Source organism: Branchiostoma floridae, chromosome 4 (genome assembly GCF_000003815.2).
Source record: "Branchiostoma floridae strain S238N-H82 chromosome 4, Bfl_VNyyK, whole genome shotgun sequence".
In the NCBI taxonomy this organism is placed as follows: domain Eukaryota; kingdom Metazoa; phylum Chordata; class Leptocardii; order Amphioxiformes; family Branchiostomatidae; genus Branchiostoma; species Branchiostoma floridae.
Genome location: NC_049982.1, coordinates 29,484,990 through 29,510,246, shown reverse-complemented (window position 1 = coordinate 29,510,246; position 25,257 = coordinate 29,484,990). Strand labels below are relative to the sequence as shown.

The following is a 25,257-nucleotide window of genomic DNA, read 5'->3' as shown; positions in this document are numbered from 1 at the left end:
ATCCGGTTAGCTTCTACGTAATACGCTAAATTAAAGGGGCCAATATCGCTCGACGCAAAATGCACCGATTACGCTCTACGTTGAATTCGAGCGGTCCCGCTACGTAGTACGTAGAATTAAAACCGCCGATTACGCTCTACGGAAAAGGGCTTTGGGGCCCTCTTTTTGAGCAACGCTAAGATCGATAACGGTTGCATTTGGCGTTTGCGTAGAAGGGGCCTGTGTTTCTTACGATAATCCAGTGTCCTGTGCAAAATGATGACCCTCCAGGAGTTTCTGCCGGTCCCGCTGACATGGGTACTACTGCCTCTACTAGCTGTCCTCTTCTACATGTAAGTGTGTCAAATGTTTGGCTGACATTTCTCTGGTTTCTGAGACTTTCACTGTGACACAATTCCGTTCAGAAATTTTGTAACTGGTCTGAGACTAAGTCGTGTGTAATCTTACTAATTATAGTAGTAAAATGTCATCAAAACACTGAAACATTGCTGAAACAATGTAGCTGTTTACTGTAGATCTCTACGTAAGCAGATATCGGGCGGGGGCAAGATGTTGATAGTTTCTGACAGAGCCGGCCCTTATATTGGGCTCTTTTAGGGGGACACTGACTGTCTTGAATTTTCTTTACGCTGTCCTGTACTTCTGTAGGGTTCCAGTTATGTTTGTTTCATTTGTGTAAACTCATTTAGGCCCGTTCACTGTCATACCCGGTATGCTTAGGCGGTGTGACCTTTAGTAATCTTTGCGGGGTCCAACAGAATGGGGGTTTGTGGAAAAGGCTGGGCTGTCTACCAGGCCAGGCTACTATGCCAGTCTACCCTTTCTGGCCCCCATGGGTCTGCATGGGTGTTTGGTCTCTTGCCTGGCAAGAATGTTTGAACAGGACGATAAAGTACTGTGCTAATGCCCCTAACCCCGCATGCGCACATGTATTAATATTACCTTTGCAAAGAAGGTTTTTTTTTTCTTTCTTTCTTTCTTTATTTGTTTGCATCAGGCCCATGGCCCATAAAAGCAGACACGGTACAGAGATTTTAAAAAAACTACACTTACAAAGAGTTAAATAGAGAGTAAGAGGTATAGGCTCTGGCACTTTAGTGTTTTTTAAAGTGCAGGATCTTTGAAAAGGAGTAACTCAAGAATGTTGATGGATTGTCATGATTTTCAGTTGTTTTTTTTATAACTACTGCAAAAAAATGTCATTTCATGATAGATATGATTAGAGTGTAACTATGCAAATCATGATCTAATTTGCATGATTAATGCAGAAAGTTTATAAACCTGCTATATTCAATAACTTTTCCTCCCCCATCTTTCAGGTATGCGGTGCATCCTCTATTTGTGTTCAGAAAGATGGGAGTACCTGGAATCGGGCTTCCACCTTTACCGATTGTGGGAACATCCTACCTGACCATACTTTCGGTGAGATTTTCAGTCTGAGTACACAACGTACCATAAGATTTTTGAATTTTTTTTAAAATTGGAGCTTAATTTAACAGTCAAAATCTAGTAGTTGTAATTCTGGGTCCCGGGCAGAATTATGAGATTTGACGTTATGTTCAAAATAATGGATTTCTGTCTTTTTTTGTTGCTCCAGGGCATTTACAACACCCAATTCTCTGCCTCTGATTTTGGTCCCGTCTTGGGGTAAGTGAATTTACCTGGATGCCATACGTATCTTACTGGGGCTAGCTCCTATAATCGCTTCACTCAACATGATTTAAGGAAAGCGAGTATAGGTGTGCCGGTAGTAAATCGATTGACAGCAAATGTTTAGCCGCTAGCAAGTGAATTGTTTGAGTACAAGAATTTCTCAGGTAAAGAAATATCACAGTTACACAATAAGCAAAACCTGTTTTACGATTGCCAACATCATCGGGTGTCGACAACTTTTGATTTTGACACTTTTTGTCGTGTATCTGTTCCAGGGTGCAGTACCATCATAGATCACTAGTGAGTGCTTCAGTTGCCTAATGAAAATAGTACTTTATGGCAACATCTGATGTTCACTCCTACAAATTATGTCACCCACTTCAAATTTCCCCACCTAAATTACACAACACGCGAACCCGTGAGAGCTTGCTAAGCAATTACTAATTTACATTTCTTTTTCCAATACATTTAAAAAAACTTGTTTTATTCTTGGAAATGTTTAATTGATGTTACCGTTACCTATTTTGATACAATGTTTATATTTTCTGATACAGAGTGTTGAATGGTATGAATATAATGCTCATAGTCACTTTTGCCCAATTTGAGACAATGTTTATATATTCTGATGCAGGGTCTTTAATGGAATGAATCCAATGCTCGTTGTCACTGATCCAGACATGTTAAAGGAGATCTTCGTGAAACAGTTTCAAAACTTTGTCAATCGTCAAGTAAGTGCCACAATTTTTATTCTTTTTCACCATATAGATACTATTCCAGTAGAAAGCATTGTTTCATGGTATTAGTAATCACTTCAGAATGGGGCAACCTGATTGGCTACCTTTAAGTAGGTACAAACTGAGACTTTGAAAGCTGATTGGCTGTCGCACACACATACCTGGCTTTTGCAGCAAGAACACAGTGACGAGGGGAGTTACAAACTTAGCCATGTTTGGGAATGTGTTCTCGCTGCAAAAGCGCCACCTACATCGGCTACATACATGTAAGCAGAACTTCAGTTCTCTGGCTCCGAGGAAGATGTCTGACAGACATTGTAACGTCAGCAGGTATCTAAGATAACACTAGTTCACCTTTATCCGCAGGGTAACCTATATCCGTTGTTTTTCAAAATAGTGTATTTAGGCACATCAAGTCGACAGGTGGTAGTTTAAAATTGGCAATGTAATGAAAATATTGAAATTCTAAACTAACGTCCGTAAACGTGATATTCCCAAATACCCTGATTTAAAAGCAACGGATATAGGTTACCCAACGGATAAAGGTGAATTAGTGTTACATTCTAGTTGTGCAAAAGATAACTCCAATATCCAATTGTAACAACTCTTCTGTTCACCGCAGTCAGAGGTACAAGACATCAACATAATGCCACAAAGCCGACAGTTATTCCAGCTAAGGGATGAGGACTGGAAGAATGTGAGGACCCAGCTTACCCCTGCCTTCAGCGGCAGCAAACTCAAGCAGGTAAAACCACTTTAACAGTTGATTCTAACTTGATGCTTTATGCCACCCATTAGCTAACAAACATAATAAATACATAGGTAAGCTAATCTTCCAGAAATTGAAATAAAAACAAGGACAATAGAAAATAAACACACATCATACAACTCTAAGTATTTGTAATTGCTAACAAATTACAAGTTTCTGATTGATATACGTAGGATTAGCGTCTGTCAAAAATTTGGCTTACTCGCTGACTGTTACAACTTGTAGAAAATTGTTCTATACAGATAACCATCTGTATGTAAAACTAAAGGGCATTTTCCATTGTGCAATTATCCATTTACTTAATATCTAGTTATCATTATGTCTTGTTTAATTTCAATTCCTTGAGCTTACACCTACTCTCCAAGCAGAGGTTAGGCTCCGGCTGTTTTTTTAACGTTCTTTTTAGTCTTTTTTATCGGGCTTTCTATTTTGTATTTTATCTTGTTGTGTCAAAACCTTGGCTGGCGTACTTCAAGAAAAAATGACAAAATAGAAAGCCTGATATAAAAAAAAACGACTAAAAAAACGTTAAAAAAATACACAGCCAAAGCCTAACCTCTGCTTGGAGAGTAGCTTACACCATCTAAAAGACTTTAAAATAGTCACTTTCTTTTTGTACTAAAATCACAAAACATTTAAATAATTTCACCAAAATGTCAGATGAAATAAAGCAATGATTGTGTGATCAAAGTCTGCGATACATGTAGATGACAAGCAAAAATGCTAGTGGCATACTTGTTGAGTCATATGTAATATTTATGTTGGGACACAAAACATCTACTGTAATTTTTTCATTGTTAGACAGTTTACTCTACAACCTATTGTAATAAGCACACATTTTGGCGACGCCCTAGGGGTGGTACCATCAGGCTTTTAGCTAGGATTTTATAATAGGGAGTCCAAACTTATTGGTGAGTCGCGGTAAGTGACTATTGTAGGGGGGGCTGGGGGCATCCACCTTCCCTGGTGCTGAGTTTTTGATGATTTTAAGTTAAAAAAGTGCATTCTTAGGTATCCCAAGAGGCAAAAATACTGTTCCAGATGTCACAGTAGAAGACTGTGACGACAGATGACCTGGTAGCATCCCTGGTCAATCAGAATTTCATGCTTGTCAGACAATCTTATCCTCAGTGTAAGGGCATCTAGGGGCATCAAATTTCTTGTTATTCTAAGAAAAGTGCATCCAGATGACGCGTTGACGCATGCCTGGCTAAAAGCCTTGGTACCATGGAAGCATATTTTGTCATGTGATTGATCAAGCAGCTGCATGAACTGTGTTTGCAGATGATAGCAGCGCTGAACAGTTGTGCTGACCAACTCGTGGAGAACCTCAACAGCTTCGCTACCACAAAGGAGTCTTTTGATGTCAAAGAGTAAGAAAAAATTCCCAATTGTTTTAACTTCCGTGTTTCGGAAATCAAACTTGAAAATTCTTAACACCTAAAAATAAAATGTAAAATGGCAATATACATTATCAGAGAACCTCACCAGGGTGTTTGTCAAATACTAAGTTCACCTTATCTGTTAATATTATGAGTTAAAAATAGGCTATGTACGATATCATTAGTCAATGGGGAGTGTTTTTAGATTGCAGTATTTTCAAAACAATTAAACAAAAGTATCATGATGTGAATATTTATTTTTGTAAGTTATTGAAAGATTGAAAGCTGGAGAAAGCCCTGGCCATGGGTATTTCAAAAGAGATAGTTCAGCTTGAATGTGGATCTTTTAGCCATACGGTGTGTATTTTGAAAGTCTCCTTTGAATTGAATGTCCTAAATGACAAATTCCAGGGTGACGGGTGCGTTCAGTATGGATGTCACCGCTAGAACGATCTTTGGTGCTGAGGTCAACTCACAACAGGATCCACAAAACCCTGTCATCGCCCATGCCAGGAGAACCTTCAACTTCAACTTTAAAAGTCCAGTCATCTGGTTTTATGGTGAGTAGAACTTGGGCTTTGGGTGTGAATTTAAAAGGGCATTATTGTAACTAGTTGGTGTGTTTGTTTGTTTGTCTAATGTGTACATCTGCATTATTGTAAGAAAAAAAGGCAGAAGTGGTGTAATAGGATACTTGGAGAATTGGAATAACCTCCAAGCAGATCCTACGATGGCATAAGATAGTACTAAACTGGATTTAGGAGTGTAGTCAGCCAAGAGGTGTACATTTGCCATGTAGCCAAACACACTCCTAGGCTGGCTTCACTCCTCTGGCAGCTTTTGATACTATCTTGTGCTACCATAGGATCTGCTTGGAGAATTTGAACACATGAAAAAAATATACATGAATCTTAAGTGATTTGAAAGAGATGTACTTACCGATGCATCATCAGTAATCTTGAGGTATATACACTGCAGATATTAACTAAAGGTCTTCAAGAACTGGTGGAATTATGGCTGTCACAGAGTCAATGTTATAGGATACCCAGCAGATAAACATGAACTATAGTGTTACAATTGTATTTCTGAATCGTGCACGTAACAACTTTCCATTCTCATCTCTACAGTCATATTTCCCCGCATCGCGAAGCCCATTTTCGAGACAATCAATTATCACCCCTTCACCCCGAGGGACGTTACCGACTTCTTTGACGGAGTCATGGAGCAGCTTCTAGCAATGAGGAAAACTGACGGGAGCAAAGTACAACATTGTCATTGTACATTAAATACATAGTCAACAGTTAACATCAGGACTGCTTTAAGCAGGCATTGCACTCAGGACTGCATGCATGTGCTAAACACTCGTTCTCATTGAAATGTCGAAAATGGCATTTTTTTGGTCGAAAAATAAATCGGCTTTATTTTCAGTGAAAACTACCTGGTTGTTTAGGAAAATTCCTCTTTTAACCATAGCCAAAAAATGGCAACTTATTATTTTCGGTCCCATTGGTAATGCATTACAGGGCAGGTAACAAACGTTACCGGTAACGTTTGTTACAACAGTAGACTTTACCCTGTTTTCTTCGAAAGGACTCACCTTATTGACTACATCATTTAGGTATAAGTGGACGTCCCTAGGAACATTTTAAAAGTGGGAAGCTTTTTTACACCAGGTCAAATAGAAAGCTTAGACAGCATCGAACAATGGTAACGTTTGTTACAGTCATTCTGTACAACATTTTGCTAAGTAAGGTGGGATACAAATGACAGTCAACAACCCTTTCTTGTTTCTTTAGAAAGCCAGAAAAACTGTACAGCGTCACGAAAACGGTCATTTCTAGTCTTATATGTGAATAATATAACCGTGGCAACCATCGTACTCGTGGTGGTAACGTTTGTTACAGAATCTGGCGACAGGCATAAACCACCTCACACAGCCTCCAAGATCAGTGATAGTAGCGATCTGACGTGATCGGTCGGAGGGCCTGGTCAGCTGGTTTCACATACCGAACAATCATTCTGGGAACTGAATTGTTACATTTTTGGCTACTATTTGAATTCTTTGTTTCTTCTCAGGCGACAGCCATTTTTTAGGGGTTGAAATCCCACCCGAGGCTATAATAACCTTCAAAGCCATGAACCAATATGAATGTTGTTGTGCATCTTTTGTAAAACATTACAGGGGTTGTGGAAAAATGAAGGAACCAGTGATTTTGTCTACAATTTGCTCCATATCAATGCGTAAAGTCAGGCGACAACATTTCGACATTAAAATGAGAACGAGCCTAAAATGTTCTAGGAAATGGCACCAACATGTTGTGAAATTTGTTCCAATTTTTCCCTGCGATCGGCCAGTCACACTGACGTTTGTGTATAAAGCCCAGAAAGCCAAACAAAATGGCCATGCCATACAGTGGTCACATTTACGTCCACGCTGGCTATTAGTAATTGAAAATACAGTACAGCCAATGTGCAATGATTAAAAATTCACCAGAAAGATCATTTGTTGCAGAGTAGGAATATCGAAACATTGCATTTTTACATGAAATTCATAGTCAACAGTTTACAACGGATAGGACGTTAAATGGAGGTCCTGTGTCTGGGGAGAGCCATACCCCGGGCACGTTAAAGAACCCACCACATGTGCGATGGTGCGGTGTGAGCGGTTCAAAACCTACAGTACCTTGGCCGCACCTGGGGCAATTAATGCCGTATTGAGGTCACCTGAGTGGCACCGAATGGCAGCTCGCTCCAGACCCTTGCGATTTAGCCCCGCCTATTGTAAGCTCCTCGCAATTCAGCCCCTGGCTGCAAAGAGTGTGTAGTCGGCCCACCCAATAACAATAACAAAATAACAACAGGGCATGCATGCCAATGTGCAATTATTAAAAATTTGTCAGAAAGAGATTTGCAGTCCTCTGAGGCCCTACTAACTTTAACATTAAGCGTTGCTAGGATACTCTGCAATTGAAATGTTGACTAAGAAAATTTATCCATGTGTGATGTAAATTTATCCATGTGTGATGTTCGAAGGGCCATGTGGACCTGCTCCAGATTATGATAGATGCACACAAGGACAGTGATGATGGCAGCACCGACGGACCCAAAGCGATCGGGAAAAAGCAACGTATGTACGGCTATAAAGTATCTGTCATTTGTTTTGTAATGCTAGTATCTGTCATTTGTTTCATTTACTACCATGTATTGTAAGAAAGAGTATATAACAATGTACTACGATATCCTCATGAGCAACAATTAGCATCAAGAAAACATGGAGCAATTTTTTTCGATTACCTGTAGTAAACCCGAAAACTGCATAAATCATTATCTTCCTGAAAACACAGATGGCTGCAATTTAACAGATTACCAGAATGTATCAAAGGCGGGAAAAGGTGTAATACAATATTTGGTGAATTGGATATCTGGTTTGGCCCTGCTCCAATGTTGTGGATAAGCAGGAAGTAATGACTCATGACTACAATCACATACTGTATGTCTAGGCATTAGCCAGATATCATCGTGGGGATGGCCATTCACAGCTTGTTACACAGCCATTCACAGCATATATACTGTAAATGCATTTAAGTTCGCGGACATTTAATTTCGTGGTAGCGGGAAAATGGACTTTTCGCGGTTTTAATTTCGCGGTAGCAAAATGCACTGTAGTCCTCTAACTGCCATGGAAAAATGTTCGCGGTGGTTGTAAATTCGCGGTGAAGTGGCCACCACGAAAACCGCGAACATTAAAACTCAGCGAAAGTTTCTGCATTTACAGTATTGCCGAAGTAAACAACATTTTCCTGTCATTTCAGCTTTAACCAGGGACGACGTTGTTGGAAACGGAATCGGCTTCTTCTCCGGGGCTTTTGAGACTCTCTCAATCACGATGTCCTTCGTGTTGTACCAGCTGGCACTCAATCAGGAGATCCAAGACAAAGCCAGACAGGAGGTCAACGAAGTTGTTGGGAGCGAAGTATGTTCTTTAATCTTTGTTTTAATATTTTCATCCTTTCAGTGCTCTTTGTTGACAGCATTCCTAGATCAACAGGGTCCAATTTGACCTAAGCTTTTAATCAGAACAATGCCGATACTAGGGTGTATTCACGTAATGTAAGCAATGGCATTTTGTAAGCATGATTGTAAGCTTAAGCATTTTGCCTGCCCCTTGCACCACCATCTTGGAGTCCACTTATGGGCATATATATATATTGATAATACTATGACCAATCATTTGGTCCAATGATTTAGAATAACTTCGTAAATTGTGGTTTACAGGGTGAGGTTGGTTATGAAGCTGTCCAGAATATGTCGTACGTGGAGATGTGTGTCATGGAGACCCTCCGCCTCTACCCTCTGGCATCACAGTATGTTTTATCATGTTATCCTTTGGTGGTAGTGTACAATGATAGAGTGAAACAAGCGTGCAGCTGTATTATATTCAATCAGAGACTGTCTGTCTGATAAAATTGACTGTCTGATAGCTAGATTAAATATTATGACATGAAAGTTTATCTGTGTCAGCTTGGTAAATGACATTGATATGAAGAAACAGTTTACCTGACCAACATTGGGAAAATTTCTAGTGCTGGTTCGGTAAACTTTTTTTTCTCTACAATATGACGCAAAACTATTGGACCAGCAATAGATACCCAATCAGTATGCATGTCAAGTATTATATGTTGTGTTTATGGAATATCTGCAGGGCTTAAGTGAAATACTTTTTTCTGCATACCCGCACTGGTGCAGGTAACATTGAAAATTGCCTGCACCAGACAAATTTTACCTGCACCACTCTGGATTTGGGAAGTATAGATCATACTAAAATTGTTCAGGAACAATTGCTATTTTTGTTTCTTATACTTTATAGGTAGTAACATTCAATGCAGCTAATGACAATCCACATACACTTACATCATATGGCATGTATGTATAAAACCCAGTTCATGGACCAGTGCAGGTAAAGTGCAGATAGACATCAGAAATACCTGCACAGCTCCAATTTCACCTGCACTATAGTGCATATGCAGGTGGTATTTTGAGCCCTGATCTGTATCTTATATCTTTCAGTATCCAGAGGGTTGCTAAGGAAGACGCCAGGCTGATGTGGATTAACGTCCCTAAGGGAATGAATGTAATTGTTCCTGCCCTCGCCATTCACTACGATCCAAAACGCTGGAACGAACCGAGGAAGTTCATCCCCGAACGGTAAATTGTTGCTTGTGTGTTCATATTCCATACACATGTATAGTATCAACTTGCATGTCCACTACTTTCTTGGCCCTGTTTACCCTTGTGCATAGCTTAAAGTCTGTATGAGTTTCACATATTGGCAGTTTTTGACCTCAGGGTAAAGTGTATGAGGAGGAAGTCATTTTTCATTTAGACCTGCCATTGTTTAGCCTGGTTATCCAACAAAAAAACTACTTCTTTGACCTCAAACTTTCACTGGACAAAATGGATACGGATGCGGGCATATACCGCGGTATTCGTTAGGTGCGGATGCGGAAGAATCCAAACAAATACGAACGAATCACAGATTCTAATAGGATACGACAAAACACTGAACAGATACGATACTGTATCCGCTAGGATGAAAAATACGAAGAGATACTATGTCGTATACAGTTGGATCCCTTACTGTTAACAAATACGAAAATGTCATTTGCTCGAATCCTTCAATTTGGAAATCTGCAATGTTCAATCTGGTCTTGAGTTTCCTTTTGCGTCATAAAAACATTTTACCCATCGGCGGGCCCACTCTTCGATAAAAGTACGTTCTGAAAATACACAAATACTAGAAGATCCCTATTCCGTATTTCTATGGATCCGCTGGCCCATTTCACGGCAAAAAGGCATCAAGGATAATCTGCAGATCCTAACGAATCTCTTTTCTGTATTTTCTATGGTTCAGATGGCCCACTTCGCGACAGAAATGTCCAGGGTCAATCTATGGATCCTAGCAAATCCTTTTCCCGTATTTTCTACGAATACGTTGCCCCACCTCACGGCAGATGGATCCTAGCAAATCCTTTTCCGTATTTTCTATGGATTCGTTGCCCACCTCACAGCAGACGGATCATAGGAAATACCCTTTCCGTATTTTCTATGGATTCGTTGCCCCACCTCACGGCAGACGGATCCTAGGAAATACCATTTCGTATTTTCTATGGATTTGTTACCCCCACCTCTCATTTTTCACAAAAAGTACAGGTTTCGCGAAAAGAAGTCCGATTTCCGATCAGACATACACATTGTCGAAAAATAGTAATTTGCTCTCTTGAGCCAAAAAGAGCATTTTTCACAAAAAATACAGGTTTCGCGAAACAATGTCCGATTTCCTCGGAACCAACTTTATTACATGCGGAAAAATTCCTCGACATCAGACATACACCTTGTTTGTCGAAAAATGGTAATTTGCTCCCCCGAGCCAAAAAGAGCATTTTTCACAAAAAATTCAGGTTTCGCGAAACAATGTCCGATTTCCTCGGAACCAACTTTATTGGATGCGGAATGGTTCCTCTACATCAGGCATATACCTTGTTTGTCGAAAAATGGTAATTTGCTCTCCTGAGCCAAAAAGAGCATTTTTCACAAAAATTCAGGTTTCGTGAAACGATGTCCGATTTTGTCGGAACCCACTTCATTGCATGCGGAACGATTCCTCAACATCAGACATACACATTTTTTGTCGAAAAATGGTAATTTGCTCTACTGAGCCAAAAAGAGCATTTTTCTCAAAAAATTCAGGTTTCGCGAAACAATGTCCGATTTCCTCGAAACCAACTTTATTGCATGCGGAACGGTTCCTCGACACCAGACATATGGCGTATCCTTTAGAATCTGGGATTCGTTCGTATTTGTTCGGAATCTTCCGCATCCACATTTGAGAGATTTGACGGATACCTTGGTATCTGCCGGGATCCGTACCCATCCGTACGCTGTAGAAAGGCTATAAATGGCTAAATGAAATATAACAAAATACACAGGATTCGAGTGTTTAATTGTATTAAAGCTACAAGTGACAAGTAGAATCTTTAGAAAGGCGTCCTAACAGAAATTCTGCCTGCGCCTATCGAACGGTTTAATACACTTCTCCCGGCCATTCAGCGTCGATCTGGTAAAATAATAGTAACTTGTTGCTTGTTTCATGTGTTTTGTCCGGGTCAAATGCGTGTCACAGCCACTGTGCTTTTTAAATGTAAATTTATTCGGTGTTAATTGGTAAACAAGCAATCAGCACCAACGGGGGGCAGGTCTCCGTTCGGGCCAGATGAGAGTCATGTGACAGGGAGTACCCAATGACAGGCAAGTCTGGGGATTTCAAATGTACCGTTATGCGAGACGAAGCAAGCATTTTCCGGGCCTCTGTTGCGAGAGGAGAAGAAATGGAGAAAGTTTGGACCTGTTTTACCTCTGAAGTTCTGGTCGGGACTTTGCTTTCCAGCTGGGACCCCGCCGACCCAAAGAACGCCAAGCTATATGCGCTAGGATGCCTGGATTCTGTACAAAGTTGATGAGGCGGATTATGTTGGAGATTTGTGCAAGGTCACGGAATGGTAAATTCACTTTGAGCCGAGATTGCAAGGTGAACAAACTTTGCGACCTATCCAACACAAGTCATATGGATCGGACTGCGCAAATCTCAGCGGATTATTCCTCCTTCCGTAGCCTGTTGGAACCGTGTGCTCTTTTTAATAACTACCCCTGGTCCCGGCCCCGGAGTGTCGCTGGACAATGGAGTCTGAGTTGGACCAATTGGTTGGACACAGCACAGAATCGTGAATCATTTTGAAATTGCACAGTCACTGCGATTGATCCCAATGCCATCGACGTTAACTACAAGTTTTGAATAAAAGGCCGCAAAATTATATACCTGGATATAAGAGTATATGGATATTTCCGATCCAACCAAATGCGAAACCTGTATTCCCACTTATTTGCTACGTATACTTTTCTTGGATCCCATTCAAGAAAATCCGAAATCTGAATTGTTCCGTAGGTATGTACTATCTAAACTTAGACAAAATACGGGGGATACAGCTTTCGGATTTGGTTAGGATCCGGAAAATCCGCATTTCGTATCTGCATAAACGTATCCAAAATACGGGCGGATACAGCTTTCGGATTTGGTTAGGATCCGGGAAAATCCGCATTTCGTATCTGCATAAACGTATCCAAAATACGGGCGGATACAGCTTTCGGATTTGGTTAGAATCCGAGAAAGTCCGAATTTCGTATCTACGTATACGTAGCAAATACGTTTGGGATTTGGTTAGTATGCGGAAAAATACCGACGTTTCGACGTGTTCTCCGCGGTAAGGATACGAAAAAATACCAATGGGATCCACTACCGTATTTGCCAAAAATACGGATTTCGTATTTTTCCGTGTTTAATTAGTCCGGATTCGAGAAAATCCGAAATTTCGGATCCGTAACAGATTCCGCTCGCATCTGTCCGTAAACGATCGTATCCTTCAAGGATACGGAAAGATAACGGCCCGGATTTGACTGCATTTGAACCCATTTTTTCCAGTGTTTAGCTAAGCCAAAACGGATTAATGTAAAATATACAGAACCCATACAGTCTTACGTCAATGCACCAGTCGGGCTCTGAAGCCGAAAATTTATCCCGGTGGACTGCCGGATACTGCAGGGCACCTCTACAGATTACATCACAGCATCTACTTGTTGCCAGGTCCCAGGTTTATTTTAACTTGGAGCTAAAAAATCCAGGGGCCCAGCCATGCCCCAAATTAGCCTGGGAGCAGCAGGGTATACCACAGGACCACGTTGGGGTCTGACGATGGCCAAAAAAAGGCCTGTTAGCTACATGTACCTGGAGGGACCCTCTTTTCCAAATGGGACCCTGGTATTAATTGGCCTTGAACTTGATGTGTAGCCTTTAGGATTATCTGATAGTTGGACATAGATTTCAATGTACAATGTACCAACAAGGCAACTTTATTTTCGAAGGTTCACGAAGGAAGAGAGGGAAAAGCGTAACCCGATGGATTGGCTGCCCTTCGGGGTGGGGCCGCGGAACTGCATCGGGATGAGGCTGGCACTGATGGAGATGAAGGTTGGACTGGCCAGGGCACTGATGAAGTACCGCTTTGTGACTGGACCCGACACTGTAAGTCACATGTAAGGCCGCAGAGCACAGTATTTATGTGCGACGCCCAGAGTCATTAATTTATGAAGGGTTAGTGTGGTCAAAAGATACAAAAGCTGGTGCGTTTTCCCAAGGAGGCTAAAAGAAAGTTAAATTGTCCCTTGGTTATGCTGAAGAGTGGTAACACCAGATACACACCACTCCTTACTCATGGCTTTGCAGTCCCACAAACGAAAATAGCAACACTAGTACTTCGCTAGTATCATACATACATACATACATGTATGTATGAATCATGTATGGCAAATTGCTGTCCATTGCATAATAATCATATGTAATAATAATCATTATTACAGCTAGACACACATGGGCGCGCGCACACACACACACACACACATAGGCACAAACCTTTGTGTATCCTGTCTATAGTGACCACCTGTCCCCCCAAATATTGTATTAAAATCATTTCCTTTTCACTGAAAGTGCAAACTTCCTATAGTCTGTCTTTGATGCCCAATTATCATTAGCATATGGATAATCAATTAATGAGTAATGAATTGCTTTCATCTCTTCCTGCTAGGTCCCTATGAACCTTAACAGGTGGAGAGCATTCCCCACCCCTATGGAACCCATTCGTCTGAAGGTGGAGCCAGTGGACTGACTCTTCGGAAGCATTCAAGCCCCTTTCACACATAGATGTGATCGTGACCTCTCCCATCCATCCCGTAAGGGGACAGACCAGAATTGGAGTTTAGCAGTCTTAGCCTGAATATTGATTTACAGATTTTTTTAAAACAATTTTATTCCTTAGCAAAGTTTGATCAAACAGGTAGTCGTTTTCTGCTAGGCAGAATTTCTAAAACCTGGCAAAAAAAATATAATAGTTCCATGTTTTGACATGTAGGTGACCCCTCACGTGCAGCACTCCGCATGGACTGACCCATTAGGAGAGGGGGTGAAATCCTGTTGTCATTTCATTCTCCTGGCTGTAGCTCATTAAAACGCTGGAGTTGACCTCCATTATTTTTAACCAAAGGAAAATTGGGTAATACAGCTTTGCAGTGGAGGTAAAGATTTGAGATTTTAAATGTAGATAATCATCATAATCATTCCCTGAGGTGAAGCAAGTAAAGTTTGACTTCCAGAACAGTCTGTCTTTCATCGCCATGTGTAGCCTTGTAAAATTACTTAGTATTAGCCTGTCTCTCTCCCCAAGACTGTGGTTGAGAGTTAGCAGTGAGCCATTTGAGGAAGGTTCTCTTAAAAACGCAGAACCCACAAATTGTAGAAAAGGTGGGGGTTTTCGTCTCCCTCTGCTTCCAAAAAAAGAAGTCAAACCCAACCTGTTTAGAAATAGCCAACACTAGAAATTAGATTCTATACTTGTAGGTTGTTACATGTTTTGGGGGCTTCCCAATCTAAGAAAATAACACGTCTTAGAGTGAAGTAGCAAAGAGTGAAAGGTATTTCTTTCAAGTGTATGATGTGGTATCTGGCAGTCCATCAAGACAAACTTGTGGCTTCAGAGTCCTTCCAGGATTACATCCCTTAGGTGCACAAGTGCAAATGTACCGTAGCATGTTTCAATAATGACCGTGGTAAACCCTACTTCATAAGCTTAAATATCAGAGTAGAAAATTTCATAGAGTAATTTTTCTACATTTTTGATATGATTTATTATGAATACACATTAAACATGCTCACTGCTATACTAAATGTTGTCAAATAGCATTCTTTGCAAACTATCTTTTCTCATCCTCATGCATTTTTTTCAAAAATTTCCTTTTACGTTGTATGCTGACATAACAGGACTAATGTCCCCAATGCCACTAGGATACAACAGCTCCTGATTACAATTAGCCATCATTACTTTAATTCAATGAATAACGAGGTTTGTACAAAAATAACCATAAACATGCTTCTGATGTAACTGAACATCAAATCTTTCACAAATCATACTTTTAGCTCGTGATGCCTGCCTTATGCTAATTTCCTCCTGTGATGTCATGGTTAACACAGCAGCCTGTTCTGAATCTGGCAACGCGACTAGCGAAAACATTCGTTTCATTACCAAACAGTGCATACACATGTAATTGTTTAGTACATACAATTGCATGTAAGCTTTTTGTAATTAGCTTTCCTTACTATAGGTTCCGAACTGGCTGTCGTCTTTATTATGATGTCACGGGCAAAGAATAGAGTATCATTTGCAAGATTTGATGTTAAAAAACATCAAATACATTTGTACATACATATCCTTTGTACACACATCTGCATTTAATGATACAGTTATGGCTGTATGTAATCAAATAAGGTTAGATTTGGTGACCTAAGCACTTTAATTATGACTTTCTATAATAAAAAAACGTCTACAAGTAAAGTAGTAACTTTAATATACTGCACTATTACTGACAATATTAGTCCAATCCTTTTTACTAGTATTAAGGCACAAGTTAAGCAAGTATTCTCACCAGGGCTTCCCAACATAGAGGGCCCCTACCCTGTGATTTGGATCCCCTATGCTGTGATTTGTTCCCCTACGCTGTGCTTCAACCAGCCACTTTTCCGTTGTTTTGTAACCAAGGCAAAAAATGTCTGGCTTTATTTTACTAGAATTGGCCGTCAAAATGCAACAAAATAGAGTTTCTGAGGGTTGTAAATCTAAAGATTTTCAGGGGGAGGATACCACAAATTGTAGGGGGTCTGGCAGAATCTCCCCACTGAAAATCTACAATACTCACATCTGCGTTGCTTACAACAAGGCTTTGCTGTACTAAGATGACCCTACTCTGTGAAAAAACTTCACTTGTTGAGAACACTGGATGAACATGTGATATCTTATTAGAGCAGGATAATCTGTTGTGCTTCGACCCTTCAATAAAGTAACAAATAAAGTTACTCAAACATATGATCTTTGAAAGTACAGAGTACTCTGTTGTACCTCAACCCTTCAGTATAGTGACACAAACATGGTCAAACAGTCCCTTGGGCATGGTTCCCGCCTGCTGAAGTGACATTTCTTCTTGATGGAGCTGCAATACCTTTGATGACCCATTGTCCGAGTTGTCACAGCCTCCATAGATGTAGATCTCCCCACCAAAGACAGTCATGCCACATCTTTTGAGTCCAGTGCCAGTGTTGGCCACAACAGTCCACAAGTCCTCCTGAGGCCTGTAACACAGCACTTTTGAGGGAAAACCAGCAACATAGATGATACCATTAAGAACAGAAGCAGTAATAAATGAAGACGTCTCAGGCATGTCTTTCACTGAATACCACCAAGAGCCTCCCGGGATGAAGTGGTACACTGTTGATGTTTCACGGTTCTCAGCATCGCAACCTCCTATCACATATATGCTACCATCCAACACAGCAACTGCATGCGCGCACCTTGGCTCAGGGAGTGGAATACTTTTTGTCCACTTGTTCAGGCTTTGGTCATAGACTTCTACATCTTCTGTTATACATAGAGGTGAGTGGCTGACTCTTCCACCTATTGCATATACTTTTCCTCGCACTACTGCCAGCTTGCAATAGTCCCGGTTTGTTAGCATTGAAGTAAGTTTAGACCAGTTGTCAAATTTTGCATGGTACAGCCAAACGTCTTGGCAGTTTATCCCACCAACCACAATAATGTCACTTGTGCCCAAAACAGCCACAGCAAATCCATGGTCGTTGTTGCTATTCTTCATTGTGGTCATAGAAATCCAACTTTCACTTGATGGTGCAGAGGAGTGTGTCATCATGATGTCATTGCTGCAAACTACAGCCTCTCCATCCTCTAATTTCTCGTACCCTCCAATGACCACCACTGTCTCCCTCAGTCCACTAACACGGCGGGGACGGGTGCGGGTTGACTGGACCTCCCCTGGGAATGCCTGATACTTCAGTGTTTCAGACACAATATCTGGGCAGCAGTTGCGTATGACCTTGTCTGTCTCAACCTTCTCTATGAAGTACATCCTGTCAATCAAGGGGAACCTGACCAGCTCCATCAGCTCTCTCATCTCCTTCTTCCTCTTTTTGGTGTCATGGTTGATCCATTTCATCACTGATGTGTACACAGTCTCTTCAGGAGCATTCAGGTCATCTGATGAGATGAGCTTGATGAGCTGTTCCTTTGCCAACCCAAGGTATTCTGGTGTTTTGCTGGCTGCTGCAAATTCTTTCATGGCATACAACAATGCATCTGCTTCCAGGTTTAGGTTCAGCATGCCACCTAAGGTTACCATCTTCATACAGTTGGTTATACTTAGATTATCGGATAAGAACTTTGCACATGCATCCCTGACCGGTAGAACCTGGAAAAAGTTGGCTCCTTCCATCAGTTCTACAGCGTTGTCCTCTGTGATGGTTACCTTTGACGTGTAGGCGTAGTCAACAAGAATCTGCAAGGCACTGGAGCTGGCCTCGTGAATGGTTATCTTATATTCCTTGGTCTCTCGATGTCCATTGCAGAACATTGCACGAAAATATCCACTGCAAGCAGCGAGTACATTTCTGTGGCACAGGATCTCTTTCCCGGATACACAGAGGACAACATCTACCAAAAGATTGTCCAACCGCAGTTCCTGCAAACCCTGCAAGAGGGCGGTTGAGTGTGTATCATGGCAGAAGTCTAGCGACATTTGTGGCCTCTGTGCTGCTGCCATCATTATGCCCTTATTCTGCAATACAAAAGCTCTTGATCAGTTGTATTCAGTAGACACGTCACATAAATAGCTCAATCCAAGCACAATACAAAGTAATCAAAGATGGCAGACTTCGCGCCTTCACACAGCTCAGAATGACACACATACAGACAGCAAACACGACAAAAAGAATTCTTGACTCCTTTACATGTAATACCCATGATTTGTTGGGTTTCTTGTTCACCACCATCATGTAATCATGACATTTCAAACAACATGTACTGAAACTGATGAAAGTTCTTGATGAAATGCAGCAACATGACTGGTGCACTATTGTTGGTTGAAGTACAGGTACTAGTATTATGTAGGTGCACAGGTCTACATGATGAAAAAAAACTGGGCAATACTAAAAACTATTACCATAATTTGATGTAAAGCTTAACTTGTAGGTCTTAAAACTGTTAAAACTATTTTCCAAAAGAACACAATAATTTGAAATTATATAGAATAATCTATCCAGTTTCTAAACCTTTCTCTCAGTAATACCAAGGAGGTTCTCTATATAACCTCCTTGGTTATACAAACATGTATACTGTTGCTGTTGGATGTGAGTTCCTAAGAAACGAACAAGTTTTATATAAGACTTAAGTAACAAGAAAGGTTACACTGTGCAGACAATCAATGCATACATGACGACTCAGAGCATACCGTCGCCACGGCGAATGTCTTTTTTTCTCACTCTTCAAGTCTCTTGTTTGATGTTGTTGTGCTGAGTTTTCAGGGTTTTATATAATCTACACACGGAGCGAGGGGTTGCTAGTCCTTTCCCTTTTTCCTTGAGCATACAGAAACAGCTAGCTACACTCATCTGAAGTATTCTGACTCTAACTAAAACCAGATGCAGATGGTCTTTGCAAAAATTGCAAAAAAAATGTGTTTGACAGAAAACGACAGCATAGCGCGCGGTACCATTTCAGTGATGCCTCTTTCCTCTCAGTTTCAAGATAGTCTGTAAACATTGTTACAGAAGTTCTATAGTCTAGCAGCAACGATAGTCTATTCTTACCTGACACTGTTACGCTTCTTGCTTCTCAGTTTTTCCGGAAAATAAAGCTGACTCGGGTCCCTTACATCACACGCTCAGTCTGACTGAAAACAAAAAGTGCGGGAAACTTCCCGGAAGGTCAAAGGTTATTGGAACGATAGAAATAACGACCTGGGTTAGGCATATCGTCAATTCTAAATTTAATACTACGACATTGTCCCCTCCATTGTTCCACATAAAAAGGAGAAATCAATACTTCATAATACATTTAACCTTAATAGTATGTGTTATTCTAAGAGAAGAAGAAGAGAGTATGACGTTAATTGGAAATCGACGCGTTCTTAACTTTCTCAACTTCCCCTCGAAGTGGAATATGCCAATGGCCTACACCAAGTAAAGAAACGTTGTGGGGGTGGTGTGGCCGTCTTAAAAAATAGGGGCTGTGAATACATACATTAATGATACATCTGGTGTATTACTGGAAGTCTACGAGTCAGGTGGCAAAACCGCGTTATCGCTATCACGCACTATTATATATCAGAAATTGTTCGCCGCAAGGCCAAATCTCCGCGACCAAAAACGCTACGAACTGGGTTTTGATGAAACAGCACATAATTACTGGGTCGCGTTTTTGCTGCCATCTATGGGTGCCGCCATGTTGAATTTTGACCATCCATGGGTGCCGCCATATCATCATGTCAAGCTATGTAAGGGGGCAAGACTCTTGTGCACTTTGGTTTGTGGGTTTGTTTAATTGTGCCAAAATGATATTGAATAACGTTTGGTCAAGACTAAAGTGCTATCAATACGTAAGGACGAAGATGAGTTATTTTTCTGATTTGACGGAATATATGTTGTTATTCCATTTGAATAGACAATTGCTATAATTGCTATATTTAGTGTATCTTTGAGGGAACTCATTATCATAATTTCAGCAAATGAAAATTACCAATAAAGCCTTACTGTTAAATGGTAGGTGTTTAATATTTTCGTCAAATCTAATTGTTATCATTAAGATTACCATGAGATGTGAAATTTATGCAAATGAGGCAATAATTTGCATATCAATTTCAAAATTATAAAAAGCTGTTACACTTTTGATATTCATACCATATGTTCCTTAAAGTAGAGAGGAATGTAGCAACATGTTAATTATGGAAATTTTGATGATCATCTGCATAATTTATGCAGGCAGTAAAATTAGGCAAGCTTTATTACGTGCACTGTTTTCTGCTTGGTCGAGCGTCCCTTGCACCTCGAGTGTACGTGTGTCTCAAGTACATGTACATGTACTTAGAACTTGCTGAATGAGGGGTTTGTTCAGGTGGGGTAGTCCATTTCTTATTGCTGGAGGGTCTATTCAGGTGGGGACAGTCCATTTCTTCGTGCAGAAGGGACTGTTTAGGTGGGGCTGTATATGTTAACATCTGCCTTTTATCATTACCTAGCTAGAATTTCACCTGGCATAAATTACACTTAAAAGCGACCCTGTGTGTATGTGTGACAGTACACATATTTATCTCTAGTATTGCTATAGCGATGGCTGAAAAATCTGGAGCCAAATGCCGACCCGGAAGCCTATTGCACACACTTTGTATTCATAGCGATACGTCACTCTTTGTAGTGTCATCACTTCCGGAATTCCACGTGGAGTTTAAATTTATATCCTGACCCATTCTAGCAAACTAAGAATTACGTCACGTAGTTGTCATGTAAGGAAGCGCTCTCTAGCGGTCATTATGGGAAATGCTTCAAGCGATTCAGGTCTATGACGTATCTCCAAGCAGATGTAAAAGATTATGGTAATACAATTATATCATTCTGTATGGTCTTGTTTTCTTTTCTATTTAAGATATATTGACCAAGCGCAAGAGGTTGCAAGATATCATGAAAAGTTTTGCCGTCCCAAAATTCTGTGAGAAAGGCCGCTATAGATATAGTTAGAGTGGCCGTGACGTCATGCTCAATCATACAACCGTGCATAATGTATGAAAAGTACAATATGAGCTGTCCGTATGTAACGCTAGATCACCTTTAGCCGTTGGGTAACCTATATCCGTTGCTTTTTAAAAACAGGGTATTTAGGCACATCAAGTTGAAGGGCGATAGTTTTAAACTGCAATGTCCTTAAAATATTAATATATTGCAGTTTGAAACTAACGTCTGTCAACGTGATATTCTCACATACAGTGTTTTTAAAAGCAACGGAAATAGGTTACCCAACGGATAAAGGTGAACTAATGTTAAAAGAAAAGCTTGTAAAATTTCACGGAAATCGCTGATTTTTTTGTCTCGATGGAGCATCTCACATGCACACTGAGTGACTCACAGCATTCATGATTTTAGATTTAGTCGTATCTGGTCTGATACCAATTGTTTACTATAGAGGGGATCCACCGGGCCTCCTACGTGGATACGGGGACCGTATGCGTAGAATTCGGCAAAAACAAAAACAACAACGGGAAATTGGTCCGGACAAGAAGGTTAAAAAGGACCTCCCTGGTATGGTCAAGGGAGTTAGTCCATGCCAACGGAAGGTTCATGTTTGGCTGCGCGGCAAATCATTCTCCCTATATACCCAGCGTAGTCAGTCACAGGTAGAGACTAGGTTTTACCTAACAGTTCAAGCCGCTAGAGGTACCGATCATGACTATTTTCGTGCTCCATACCTCAGCTTCCTGTTTGTTTTTACCAACTTAATAAAATAACGTCTGACCTATATCAGTATTAACATATCCATATATGTGCATTTGTTTCTCATGCTAGTTTTCTGTACCCTCCAAGCAGAGGTTCTGCTCCGGCTGTTGCTTTTGTTTTGACGTGTCTTTAGGGCATTCTATTTTGTGCTGTTTTCTGGAAGACATTAAGTAGAAAACCCGATAAAAACGCCGAAAACACATCAAAACAGCCGGAGCCGAACCTCTGCTTGGAGAGCAGGTTTTCTGTACGTTACGTGACCATATATGGGCATGTTTTTCGCACGTTCTGCGACCACAGATTCAAATTAGGTCACTTCTTGTCAATTATTGATTTATATTGCTTTTCATTTGTATGTTATTTGCCCATGGAGGCTTTATCAAGTGATTGGTCATACTTGACCAATCCCAAATATTAGCTCCGCCAAAACGTAAGAATATAAAACATAAAAATGTGAATATTTGACAGATACGTGCAGCTACTATGTCATTGGTCAAAACCGAAAATTGGTTAAACCGCTTATTAATGATGGACAGTCAGGATCGGGCAACAGCCCCCAAAGATTCAGTCAGTGATTCAGTGTGCTTCCGTGATCCACACTCGAAGGGCAACGTCCTGCAGGGCGAATGACGTAATTTTTGTTTACGTGTTGACCCTTGCCCCCAAATAATCAAAGCTTAGGTCACCGACGGACGTTGGGTTGATTACTCATCACAGAACAACACATTGCACGGTTGCCCCTACCTTATTGGCTATTCGGCAGTAAACAATTTAGTTTGTCGTGCATTATGTCCGCTTCCTATTTGCATAACCTCATTCAGTCATTGCCATAAATACAGGGCAGGCCAGTCTGTAGGCCAGACTCTGAGCAACGTTAGATCGCTAGCGGTTGCACTTTGCTTCAAAGTAGTATCAAGAAATACTGTGTCCAGTGTAGCTTACGATTATCCAGTGTCCTGTGCAAAATGATGGCCATCCAGGAGTTCCTCCCGGTCCCACTGACATGGTTTCTACTGCCACTGCTAGCCGTTCTCTTCTACGTGTAAGTGTGTCAATTTGTTTGAATGGTCATTTCACTGTGACACAGTTTAACCGTACAGAAAAATAGTCTAAGACTAAATCCCGACGCGTAATCTAATTTTAGTAACAAAATGGCATCACAAACATTGAACCATTGCTGAAAGGCACGATCAGAATTAGCTTGTTGTTGCTGAGCTGTAGACTGTGATCTCTGTGCACAGTTGCCTTCAGATCAAGAGTTAGATTAGTTAGCAATAGCATATCAGCGGGGGCAAGATGTTGATAGTTTCTGACTGGACCGATGCTAACGGGCTCTCTTTGGCTGTCTTGGATTTTTCTTCATGCTGTCCTGTCCTTTTGTGGGGGTTACAGTTTTGTTTGTTTCTGTCAACTTTGGCCCGTGCACCGTCAGCGCACCTGTTCAGGCGGTGTGAACTGTAGTGACCTTTGCGGGGTTAAACAGTATGGGGGTTTGTAGAAAATGCTGGGCTGTCTAGCAGGTCAGGCTACCCTGCCAGTCTACCTTTTCTGGGCCCCAAGGAATTAGTAAATTAATGAGAGAGTCAAATATGAGTTCAAGAGAAGCACACGTAGTTCATAGTTGAAATAGTCAAAACATTTGGTATATGGGTTTGTTGAACTCTAGTTTGCACTAAATTATTATTCATAATAACTTATTACCCCACCCCCATCTCACAGGTACGCAGTACATCCTCTGTTTGTGTTCAAAAAGATGGGAGTACCTGGAATCGGGTTTCCTTTACCGATCGTGGGAACATCCTACCAGACCGCACAAATGGTGAGCTCTTCAGCCTGGGCGCTGAGCGTACCATCACATTTTTCAATATCACACCCGCTGGTAACATTGGAACTTAATTTTTATGAATAGACGGTTGTACTTTATCTTTCTGGGTCATCATACCTATGCATATCCAGCAGAATTATGACATAATGTTCAAATAATGGATTTTTGTTGCTACAGGGCGTTTACAACCCCGAATACTCTGCCTCTGATTTTGGACCCGTCTTGGGGTAAGTGACTTTGCCTGGGTCCCATCATACTGGGGCTCCTATATTCGAGTAAGAGTGGATAGGAATAGAGCAGAAAGAAACACGATGGTAAAATTTGGTCCCAAAATTTCTTGACTTCTATTTGGGGATTTAGAACACGAATCATGTTACATCTGACGTAATCGAACAGAACGCTGACGTGATCGAACGGGACGGGTGTTCTATAAGAGGTCACCCGCGGTCATCCGCAGGTTGTTACAGTAAACACGCAGAAAATTAAACACCCTTGTTTTCCTGGGTGTCGTGCGTCAGAAGAAAAACTAACATTTTCGCAAATATAAAACGTTATCTGGCAAGCTTAGTTTTGCTGCTGGCAAGTTTGGAATATGTGACATGTAACAATGCCGCTGGCGTCATTATTGGTGACCTTGAATATCACAACACATGTACGGCGGTATCAATTATCCCATGTCCCTATCAGTGCGACTCGACATACGCCCAAACATGGTATTTAAATCGCTTACAAAACGCGTGCAAATCAAGTCTTTGAGGACTTAAATTGTCGACAACTAATATCTCCAGGTTTGTGCCTTAGGGATTTTGGGGGATTAGGGAATTACGAGTCTTTGAGTGTGAAAAACATGATTTTTCGACCTTATATTGTCTGTAAAAATAGTTCTAAGTACAAGTTGAAAAATCCCTAAGACAGAAAGTTTAATTTTACAATCATTACTCATATGATATAAAAGATTGGGATTTTCAGTCAAATTTATTAACGATCTAAATATGGTATTTGTTTTTTGTGCAACAAACACCCTTTCTAAATCAACCAACTAGGCATACTTCAGAAAACATTGAAACGAAACTGTGCAGCACACGTACACGGTAAGATCTGACATGTACACACTGCCAGTTTTCATTTAATCTCGACGAGACACGTGCGAGAGGTTGCTTCTCTAACTATCACGATCTTGTAGAAGATGTTTCAGTCACCGTCAGCCCTCCGCGGGGACCGCGCGGGAGCTCCTGTAACCCGATACTCTGCGTTCGAATGGAAACTTTGGGGCCAAATTTAACCATCGTGAAACAACACGCCAACACCCGGGATCGAACCCAGGCCGGCAGATCACAGACCAAGCAGTGCTAATCACTACGCTGAAAAGGCTGACCAGCCGATTTGAATGGCTGTTTGACGCTGTCTGC

The 25,257-nt window shown here is 40.9% G+C and overlaps 3 protein-coding genes across 3 annotated transcripts in view; 2 read left to right on the top strand and 1 right to left on the bottom strand.

Annotated features, from left to right (window-relative positions):
- The first annotated feature begins 1,303 nt into the window (after nt 1-1,303).
- LOC118413322 (cytochrome P450 3A43-like) lies at nt 1,304-9,770 on the top strand. The gene is made up of 11 exons (XM_035816632.1): nt 1,304-1,422; nt 1,598-1,647; nt 2,285-2,381; nt 3,010-3,132; nt 4,441-4,529; nt 4,950-5,098; nt 5,666-5,799; nt 7,572-7,665; nt 8,351-8,511; nt 8,814-8,902; nt 9,606-9,770. Exons 1-11 carry the CDS (start codon nt 1,354-1,356, stop codon nt 9,745-9,747), a joined length of 1,197 nt encoding a protein of 398 aa, XP_035672525.1. The 5' UTR covers nt 1,304-1,353; the 3' UTR covers nt 9,748-9,770.
- Nucleotides 9,771-15,307: 5,537 nt separating this feature from the next.
- Nucleotides 15,308-19,408, bottom strand: LOC118413320 (kelch-like protein 24). Its single transcript, XM_035816630.1, has 2 exons — nt 19,348-19,408; nt 15,308-18,317 (listed from the first exon to the last, which is right to left on the bottom strand). The coding sequence occupies exon 2, from the start codon at nt 18,303-18,305 to the stop codon at nt 16,593-16,595; it is 1,713 nt and encodes a 570-aa protein (XP_035672523.1). The 5' UTR covers nt 18,306-18,317; nt 19,348-19,408; the 3' UTR covers nt 15,308-16,592.
- A 3,322-nt stretch (nt 19,409-22,730) lies between these two features.
- The window catches only part of LOC118413321 (cytochrome P450 3A12-like), a 15,261-nt gene continuing 12,734 nt past the window's right edge, over nt 22,731-25,257 (top strand). The window contains exons 1-3 of the mRNA XM_035816631.1: nt 22,731-23,065; nt 23,743-23,842; nt 24,026-24,075. Coding sequence (XP_035672524.1) covers nt 22,989-23,065; nt 23,743-23,842; nt 24,026-24,075 — 227 coding nt within the window. The 5' untranslated portion in view covers nt 22,731-22,988. The remainder of the gene's footprint in view (nt 23,066-23,742; nt 23,843-24,025; nt 24,076-25,257) is intronic.